The sequence below is a fragment of the Lolium perenne genome, chromosome 3 (assembly GCF_019359855.2).
Source record: "Lolium perenne isolate Kyuss_39 chromosome 3, Kyuss_2.0, whole genome shotgun sequence".
In the NCBI taxonomy this organism is placed as follows: domain Eukaryota; kingdom Viridiplantae; phylum Streptophyta; class Magnoliopsida; order Poales; family Poaceae; genus Lolium; species Lolium perenne.
In genome coordinates this window covers 346,488,354-346,498,915 of record NC_067246.2, presented here as the reverse complement: position 1 = coordinate 346,498,915, position 10,562 = coordinate 346,488,354, and the positions used below count along the sequence as shown (strand labels likewise).

General features: G+C 42.9%; 1 protein-coding gene across 1 annotated transcript; it reads right to left on the bottom strand.

Moving 5' to 3' along the window:
* Positions 1 to 6,676: 6,676 nt before the first annotated feature.
* On the bottom strand, positions 6,677 to 10,171 carry LOC127338996 (wall-associated receptor kinase 2-like). The gene is made up of 4 exons (XM_051364912.2): positions 9,034 to 10,171; positions 8,776 to 8,934; positions 7,649 to 7,906; positions 6,677 to 7,565 (listed from the first exon to the last, which is right to left on the bottom strand). The coding sequence occupies exons 1-4, from the start codon at positions 10,097 to 10,099 to the stop codon at positions 6,832 to 6,834; spliced, it is 2,217 nt and encodes a 738-aa protein (XP_051220872.1). The 5' UTR covers positions 10,100 to 10,171; the 3' UTR covers positions 6,677 to 6,831.
* Between the last annotated feature and the right edge of the window lie 391 nt (positions 10,172 to 10,562).

Here is a 10,562-nt window from a genome sequence, read left to right as displayed (position 1 = left end):
GCAGCATCATCGAACTAATTCCGTAAAATTGATCTTTCATGACAAGATTCAGTAAAGCAGGTTTAATTTCAAAGAATTCTGCTGTAGTAGCAGGTGGAGCAATAGGTGTGCATAAGAAATCATTATTATTTGTGGTTGTGAAATCACACAACTTAGTATTTTCAGCGTTGGCCATTTTAGCAACAGTAAATAAAGCAAACTAGATAAAGTAAATGCAAGTAAACTAATTTTTTTGTGTTTTCGATATAGCAAACAAGATAGCAAATAAAGTAAAACTAGCAACTAATTTTTTTGTATTTTGATTTAGTGCAGCAAACAAAGTAGTAAATAAAACTAAGCAAGACAAAAACAAAGTAAAGAGATTGGGAAGTGGAGACTCCCCTTGCAGCGTGTCTTGATCTCCCCGGCAACGGCGCCTAAAAGAGCTTGATGGCGTGTATTTCACACGTTCGTTGGGCAACCCCAAGAGGAAGGTATGATGCGCACAGCAGCAAGTTTTCCCTCAGAAAGAAACCAAGGTTTATCGAACCAGGAGGAGCCAAGAAGCACGTTGAAGGTTGATGGCGGCGAGATGTAGTGCGGCGCAACACCAGGGATTCCGGCGCCAACGTGGAACCTGCACAACACAACCAAAGTACTTTGCCCCAACGAAATGCTGAGGTTGTCAATCTCACCGGCTTGCTGTAACAAAGAGTTAACCGTATTGTGTGGAAGATGATTGTTTGCGAGAAAACAAGTAGAACAAGTATTGCAGTAGATTGTATTTCAAGAAAGAGAATTGGACCGGGGTCCACAGTTCACTAGAGGTGTCTCTCCCATAAGACGAACAAAGCATGTTGGGTGAACAAATTACAGTTGGGCAATTGACAAATAAAGAGAGCATGACAATGCACATACATATCATGATGAGTATAGTGAGATTTAATTGGGCATTACGACAAAGTACATAGACCGCCATCCAACTGCATCTATGCCTAAAAAGTCCACCTTCGAGTTATCATCCGAACCCCTCCGGTATTAAGTTGCAAGCAACAGACAATTGCATTAAGTATGGTGCGTAATGTAATCAACAACTACATCCTTAGACATAGCATCAATGTTTTATCCCTAGTGGCAACAGCACAACACAACCTTAGAACTTTCATCATCGTCCTGTGTCAATGCAGGCATGAACCCACTATCGAGCATAAGTACTCCCTCTTGGAGTTACAAGCATCTACTTGGCCAGAGCATCTACTAGTAACGGAGAGCATGCAAGATCATAAACAACACATAAGCATAACTTTGATAATCAACATAACAAGTATTCTCTATTCATCGGATCCCAACAAACGCAACATATAGAATTACAGATAGATGATCTTGATCATGTTAGGCAGCTCACAAGATCCGACAATGATAGCACAATGGGGAGAAGACAACCATCTAGCTACTGCTATGGACCCATAGTCCAGGGGTAGACTACTCACACATCACACCGGAGGCGACCATGGCGGCGTAGAGTCCTCCGGGAGATGATTCCCCTCTCCGGCAGGGTGCCGGAGGCGATCTCCTGGATCCCCCGAGATGGGATCGGCGGCGGCGGCGTCTCTGGAAGGTTTTCCGTATTGTGGTTCTCGGTACTGGGGGTTTCGTCACGGAGGCTATTTGTAGGCGGAAGGGCAGAGTCGGGGGCCAGACGAGGGGGCCACACCATAGGGCGGCGCGGGCCCCCCCTGGGCCGCGCCGCCACGTGGTGTCGCCACCTCGTGGCCCCACTTCGTGTGTTCTTCGGTCTTCTGGAAGCTCCGTGGAAAAATAGGCCCCTGGGCTTTGATTTCGTCCAATTCCGAGAATATTTCCTTACTAGGATTTCGAAACCAAAAACAGCAGAAAAAGAATCGGCACTTCGGCATCTTGTTAATAGGTTAGTTCCAGAAAATGCACGAATATGACATAAAGTGTGCATAAAACATGTAGATAACATCAATAATGTGGCATGGAACATAAGAAATTATCGATACGTCGGAGACGTATCAAATACCGCGACATATTTCTCACTCTGTCAAGGTACGCCGCGGATGAGACCGACACCAGCGAGAAGATTACATTAGGACTGAATTCCCTGGTCTCTTTAGTTCCTATTTTTTCTTTAGATCTCAGGACGAGAACTTTTTAAGGGGGAAGGTTTGTAACATCCCAACTTTTGAAAGCAATGAAGATTATCAATCTCCATTTCACAAAGTTTAGAGCCAACAAAAACTTAAATTAGAGTTGCATATGTGCATAGTGATCATGCATGTTTGGTTTGATGTTGCCATGATTGTTTTGCTAGAGTGTTACTAATGTCTCTAAAACCCTAAACCTTGCTAGTTGAGGTAAAAAACAAAATAAAAGAAAAGGAAAATAAAAAAAAGACATATGAGAGCAAATAGCCAATTTGCAAATCTTGGCCTAAGCCATTTCTACTTGGTGAGATGGTTGGGAAATATAAATAAACCAATAACAATCACTTTTGAATCAAAGAAACACAAATCAAATCAAAGGATAAATCAAATTCAAGTTGCATGTGATAATGGTCAAATCTGCCACTATTAACATGTTACCCACTTTGAGCCTTTGTATTAAGAAAATCTTAAACCAAACCCTCCCAAATCTTTTCACCTCATCCAAGAGCACATAAAGGTGAACACTTTTTGTGTTGACCATCATTGTTGACTCTGTCTCAATTTCTTAATATGAGCATGCCAAGTGGCAACATTGAAACAGAAACTAGATCATACCCTTTTTGGATTTTTTTCAAAACTTGGTCCATCTTGCAAACCAACAACACCACTGTGTGCCAAACATTATTTAAGCACTCCCAATAAAAAGTTTGGTAAAATTTGAATTTGAATCCCATGCGGCCATTTCATCGAACACTTGGCAGGCATCAATCTGATTTGCTTACACACCCTATTATCCAGTGGTTTCTTGACTAAACAAGAGAGGATTCTTGATGATTACTGTACTTTTACACACACTGGACCAAACCATGCACTTACCCTTGATGATTAAAGCAACAAAGTGACCAGACATGGCCATGCCAATACACCATGCCACTCCCCTTGCCACTCCTCCTCTCTGCCCCCTCCTCTCACTTTAACCTTGTCCTGGAGCATCTCCCCTCTTCCCTGATCATGACCATGCCAGCCGTTGGCAAAGGAGAAGCTCACATTGGCCAGGAACGTACTCGCCCAGAACGCCTAGGCATGCCAGCCGTGCACGCTCGCGACGCCCTGGACGCGCCAGAGCGCGAGCATGCCCCATCGCCTCAGTCCTCCCCTACACCTCTGCCTCTGCACACAACATCACCACGCCACCGGCTACCTCCTAGACGTGCTCAATCGCCTGCGCGTGCCCTGTCGCCGCCGCCCGCGTCAAAAGTCTCTGCCGGACCCGTGGCAGACGCTAGAACCTCCCGAGCCATCCCATCTCCTTTCTCACGCCGTCCTCGCCTTGCCCCTTCGCGTCCTGGATAGCCATCACCATGGACGACCCGAGCGCACCCCTCGCCGCTATAAATAGAGGCCTTCCCCTCTCCATCTCTGCACACCATTCACTTCTCCTCTCATCCTTGATCCTCCTCGAGCACAGCCACGCCTCAATTCATACCGTAGCTCGCCAATTCCTCGCCGGAGCACCGCCAGTACCGTAGCAAGGGCGCCGTCGATTGGAGCCACCTCGAGCGACGCCGCCTGTACCAGGAGCTCCGACACCCTTGACAACGTCCCCCTGCGTCAACGCCGACGACCGCCGGCCTCCGGTAAGCCGCTGACCACCGAGCCTCGCCGCCGGTGACGCGGGATCTCGTCGGAGACGACGATGATCCACCGCCGTCGGATCCCTTTCTAATCCAACGCCCCACGTTAAAACTTACCGTTTCGCTCGTTATGAGCCGCTGACAGTGGGTCCCACCGTCTGGCAGCCCACGCGTGCGAGACGCGCAGATGGGCTGGCCCAATTCTTTTTCTCCCCCTGGCCCAAGTTCGTTTCCCGCGGAGGCCCGTCAGTTTGAATTCGATATTTCTGTTTAATTCAAATTTCAACACTGGTGCTTTACTAAAAAATTTAATAACTTCAAATCTACAAACCCAAATTGAGTGATTCCAATTTTGTATGAAAGCTTATGAAATGATCTAACAAACCCCGCTGGTCTCAAACCCTATTTCATTGCAGATTAAGTGCAACAAAAAAAGCAAGTCAGTAACTTTTCCAATTTCAAACAATTATTAAAAATCAACCATATTGAATTTTGAGGTAATTCCAACTCTCATAATTCACATTTCAAAAACTCTAATTGTTTATGAAAAAATACTTTATAGTTTTTTTGGATGATCATGGGCTAGAATCAAATAATGTCTGTGTAGTCATTACTAGCCCATTTAAATTATTTTCAAATTTAGGATTTTAAATCTATGAGGTGTAGCACCTCATTTAAATCATATTCCCAAGTAAGGCGAGGTGAGGTGATGACTTTAGCTACATTGCCTCACACTTGCTTATTTGAGGATTTAAATCTTAGTATTTATAAATGAGAGGAAATTATTTTTCTCACCCTAATGAAGTCAAACCCTAGTGATTTGTGGAATGATGATTGTGATGATGCTAGGTCATATTGCTTGAGCCTTTAGGGCTAAGTAGCCTCCTTAAGTATTGATTGGTGTTTGTTACCTTGTATCCGTTTATAGACGCTAGTACCGAAGGCTACGAGGAGGAGGAGGTCTTCTACGAGGAGGAATAAGAACACTTTGACCAGTACTCCAACCAAGGCAAGCTACCCTAATACAATCTCTACCATGCCAAGTTACTAGTGCAAAATACCATGGCACTAGTATTGGTGTTTCAAGTCTTATTCATCCAAACCCAAGTTTTCACCTTGCTTTTACTCTTTACTTTATTTACCAAAGTTTACTTATTGCATTTTAGTTTATGTCTAAGTATAGAGTATTACAAGAAGTTTCACATTTAGCTTTGCAAGCAAAACTATGGTAGCACCCCTCATGATTAGTTGCTAATGCTAGACTAAAATTGATTTACTCTAGATGGGAACTTGTGAAGCAAGTGATTTGTGAAAACCTTGAAATGATGATTCATTCTATTGAAAATTTTGAAGTTAATGTGACTCTTTAATGACTTGGTGATTGTTGATAAAAACTGATGGTTGGGTTCGGATGCGATACCATTCCAATTTTAGAGTACCCCCACAATACCTGATTATGGGTAAGGCTTTAGCTGGAAATTTATGTATCTTAGTATGAGTTCCCTCTAACAAGCGTCATAGAGGTTATGCCGAGGCTGCCTCCGTTGAAGGTGAAATGACGTGAAAAGAGTTGAATGTCCTACCCAAGCCCTGTGCAGTTCCCAGGATGACGGTTTTTATCACTGGGAGGCCAAACTCATGGGGGAGGTGCCTATACTAGAGTATGTAAGTGAAAGGTTAATGGTTGATGATCCGCATACTGAGTTATGATGATCCAGGGCTAACCCTGACGGATGTAATCAAAAGTTGTGGCACAAGAGTACAACCTCTGCAGAGTTTAAACTATTCGAATAGCCACGTTCGCGGTCATGGACAGTTGGAAAGGCCATATTGTTTCGTCGTCAGAACTTTTCCAAATGTGACTCGTAACTTGTGTTTTGAACTTGAATGGTGACTTGGTTTTTGAATCACAACAAGAGTTGTGGGAATGACACTAATGTTCCCACTTGAGTAAGTCTAGGAAAATAAAGAGTCTTAACTAGTAAGTTCTTATGAAATAAAACTGGCTTTATGCAAATGAACCCAGAGCTTATAACCTACTTAGAGCTATTAGTAATTCTATTAGTATAGTTTGCGAGTACTTTAAAGTAATCATGGCTTTGTCCCTGGCTATTCCAATGGCCAGACTATGAAGAGGAGACCCAGTACCCGGAAGATGGTCAGCAGGACGTCAACGATAACTAGGACTACCTCCTGACATCAAGCGTTGCCCGTGGAACATATGAACCACTACTATGTATCTTCCGCTGTGTGTTATGTATTTGATCTCTAGATCAATTGTTGTAATGAAACTGGATCATGTGATCCTTTGTTGTAAGATAATTAATGGTTTGTAATAAATGATGTGTTGTGATATGAACTTATTATGTCTCGCAAAAACAATCTTCCTGGGATTGCGATGTATGGCATAATAGGCATCTGGACTTAAAAATCCGGGTGTTGACAGTCTCCATACAAACTTATCCGATTCAGTTGTTAAATCCACAGTGATTAGGCGCTGACATAAATTTATCCACTGTAACCATTTATTATCATTCAAGCCTCTTCTAAAAGAGATATTAATAGGTTGAGTAGCAAACATTGTTGATACTAAAACATTCTTATGTTGAAATATATTATACAAAGCCGGATATTGATGCGATAACGGTGAATCTCCCATCCAAACATCTTCCCAGAATCTAACATCTTCCCAGATTCTAACGGCATAAAAAACCTCTACCAACAGCTCTCCGTGGTTCGATACTCTTACTTCGAAACTAGCTACAATTGATGTGTGCACTTGTAGTTATCAGTTCTTAATGTCAATAGATCTTGTTTGTTCATAATATAAAAATTAAATGGCAATTCAGCTTGACCAACCCAATGAAACAAGATAGTCATAATGTTATTTTTAAAGGACAAATAAACTATAGTACCGATAACACCATCATTTATTTTTGTAACTCATACAAACATACGGTCACTTATGATACAACACAAATTTTCTTGGAACCACTCAATACCCGCCCTTCTCCTGGTTTACGGATTTTTTTGAACAAGTAACATGCATCTTACTGCTGATGTGATCGGCCCATCAAGAAGAGGCGCGCCGCCACCTCTGTCATTGTTGGTCTTTCATCCACTTGAAGGCTAAGGCATTCCATGGCCAACTCTATTAGGCTATTAAGAACCCCCAAATCTTTTGGTACTGCAATTTCTTCGTCAAACAACTCAATTCCCATCATATCTCTCTCATGAGCTTCAAGGAAACTGTTTAGTAAGTTATTTGTGTCAGAACGTACGACCTTTCTTCGACTAATAAGTTCCAAGAGCACAACTCCAAAACTGTAGACATCACTTTTTCCTGTTAGTAAGCCTTCCTTCTGATATGTTGGATCCATATATTTGATGTCACCAATGACTAATTCAGTGTGCTTTGTATCTCTCGCGAGCAACCTTGACAAGCCAAAGTCTGCAATCTTTGGTGAAAAGTTATCGTCCAAGAGGATATTGGCAGGCTTGACATCACCATGAAGAATTTCGTTATTTGTTTTTGAATGGATATAAGCTAGACCATCTGCTGATTGTGCTGCAATACTTATGCGTAAATCCAAGCTGAGAGCAACCTTGTTATTGTTGTTGTGGTCGTGCAAAATGTCATGGAGGCTGCCCTTGGGGATGAACTCATAGACTAGAATCGGAGTATCAACTTCTAGACAACAACCTATGAGCCTCACAATGTTCTTGTGGGTGACTTGAGATTGGATGATGACTTCATTCGCAAATTGTTCATTCTCTAGCACACCTGAAATTTTTTATCATGTAAAATATCCCCCCATTTTTGTAAAATAGAAAATGACACGGCATTTGCGTCACCAAAAATCACACCTGAAATTTTGAGCTTCTTTATTGCAACTTGTTCATTGCCAAGAAATCCCTTGTAAACTTCTCCAAAGAAACCTTGCCCAATTATATTGCTATCCAATAATACTTGATTGAGGTCCTTCTTTCTGTAAAGTTTTATTAATTTTGCCTTCTCTAATATGGGCCCACCATTCTTTTTGTAAAAGTTTCTAGTTTTCCTTCTCTCTTTCAAAAGAATAATCAGGAATATCACAACCACGAAACCAATAGCACAACCTGCACCTGAATCGGCCAGAAATGAACTTATGTCATGTGAAAAACTTTATTGTAACTATTTTAGTATCCTAAGATAGTAAAAACTGAAGATAAAATTTTCGAATTGGAATATATCCTAAAGTTAAACCACAAGTATTATATTATCAAATATCAAGATCAAGATTGCTGATGGACTAAACCTCCCAAAATAAGTGTGCGGAAGACAGTGAAATTACGTCTAATATAGATGATGGAATAAAAAAAATACATTGAATCTTTTTCTTTGATTTCTTGAAGAACTAAATCAAGATGAATGATTTGGGTAAAAGACCAAATATTATTTTGGGGTTCAGCAGATTGGCAATGTCCGCCTGGTTGCATATTTATGAACCAATAATGCTAGATCTATGTGATGATTTCTAAGGAAAGCTTTCTACCCATTGACTCGTGGTGAATGAAAAATCTCGTCCAGCCACATGATGCCACGATATGCCCCTAACGTAGTTTTCTACTTCACACTTCTATGTAAATTTCCTATCAAAATTTCTAGCTCACACAGTTTTGATTATATCGTTGCAGAGATAAAGACAGGCCGGCCTGGGTGTCGAAGCTCGGCTACAACAAACAACTAAGAGAGGTATGTGGCAAGTTCTTCCTTCAATTTTCCTTCTTAAATCTATATATTGTCAAATAGATGTTCATATAAATTAAATATGGTCTTGACAAATATAATCACCTATGGAATATTTAAATCAATAATGAACCAAATGAATAGTAATTAAAGATAATAATGAACATAATTATGATGAAGTAAACACTTGACAATATTGAAACATGATTTCACGGGGTTACTAAGAAACATGGATTTAATAATTAGGTAATCACATGATACTTACCCACAATGACCTGAGCAACTAATGGGAATATTTCTTTGCAAGTTCCTGCTTTGCCGTCGCCCTTCATTCCGCGCTTGCATGGGCAATCGTAGCCTCCAAGCCTGTTCTTGCAGTTCCCATGACACGGATACAAATCAGGGTTCTTGCATTCATCGATGTCTGAGAAGAAAGTAAAGCTAGCTATGTTAAATATATATATAGCTAGCTGAAGAATACTACTAGTTGATAAAACCGTATAAAGTTTTGTGTATGTACTACCTTGGCATCCATTAGTGACGTAGGGATTGCCCTCGTAATACTCCTTGCAGTGGCAGAGATAGCGTTCTGAGTCGTAGGTGTTGTTGGCACAAAAGCTGTTTCTGCTGGCGCATGCATAGCCCGGTGGTGCCTTCCGGCCTTCCACCGGACAGGACCCGTTGCCGGTGTACCCATCGTCAGCTATGATGGCGAAATCGATGACGAACGGGACGCCCCTTGGGAACTTCTTGGATAGCACCTCGTATCCGGATAGGTCCAGAGATGAGAAGTTGTAGAACCCATTCTCCACCACCATCCCGTACAAGCACGGGAGTTTATCGGAATCCCACCTGGTTTGGTTCTCGGGCTTGAACGACACTGCAAATAAGGGTACTTGAAATATCGAATTTCCGGCAAATGGGACCTGGCAGCAGCCATTCCCCGTGCACGACCCGTTTATGGGTTTCCGAAAATTGTCAGATGCGTCTGAAGTGCAGGTTGTGTAGAGCCATGAATCACTGCTTGGCCAGTCCATGTACATGTGAGTTGCTAGCCTCGCTTCGACGCTAACGCCGATCCCGACGAGAGCGTTGCGCTCCATCGACGTCGTGAACGGCCAATTGCCGGTCTTGGAGGGCGACACAACTGTAAGTTGGAGCTTGATTACCTGGCTGGTAGAAGATTTTGTGCAGTAGGAGGAGACCGCGCCGTATGCCCGTACCTCACCCCGGGCGAGTGATATGTCCATGAGCTCGATCGGCTCTCGAGGATTCGCCGACCAATCGATCACCAAAGGGTACTTGGTGACACCGCCGGGTACGAGGCTGGACTCGGAATTCTGCTGGTATGTTCCAGAGGTATTGACGAGGAAGGCGCGAGGGGGGCTAGCGGAGTCGTTGCAGAAAACCTGGAACTGGTTTGCGATGAAGCATCCTGGCCCGATGCCGAACGGGTAGGGGATGCTGATGTTGCCGCACTTGTCGCGGCAGCCCAGACGTGCCATCGGCAGCGGCGGCGGCTGTTGAGCTGCGGCAGGCACACGAGTCGCCGCGGCAAGGAGCAGCAACAGTGCAAGAGGCGGGGCCATGGAGTATGGAGTATGGAGTATGGGAACGATTGTAGTAGTTCCTAGTATGGATGGTGGTCATCTATATATGGAGAATGGATCAGAGTAAGGTGATGGATGCTTCTTATGTACTACTATCCAAATTACTTTTTGTACGCACACACCCTTGCTAAAGTTAATTGCACCTACGTCACGTAATACTCCATGAAGTGAACGAGAAGTGATTAATTGCACCTACGCCAGGTAATATGAAGTTAATTGCACCTACGTCACGTAATATGGAGTACAGCTGGGTCCCATATATCGGCTGGTTGTATTTGTATTACTATGTACTATAACAGTGTTAGTCTTGCAAAGCTTAGATGTGATGGAGAATATTTCCTAGGATTCCACTTGGACTATAGTGACATTGTTAAATAACACGTCTACCGTGAGGATGCCTCGCGATGGAGTGTCGCAGCGACGTCGACGTTTGGCTAGAAGT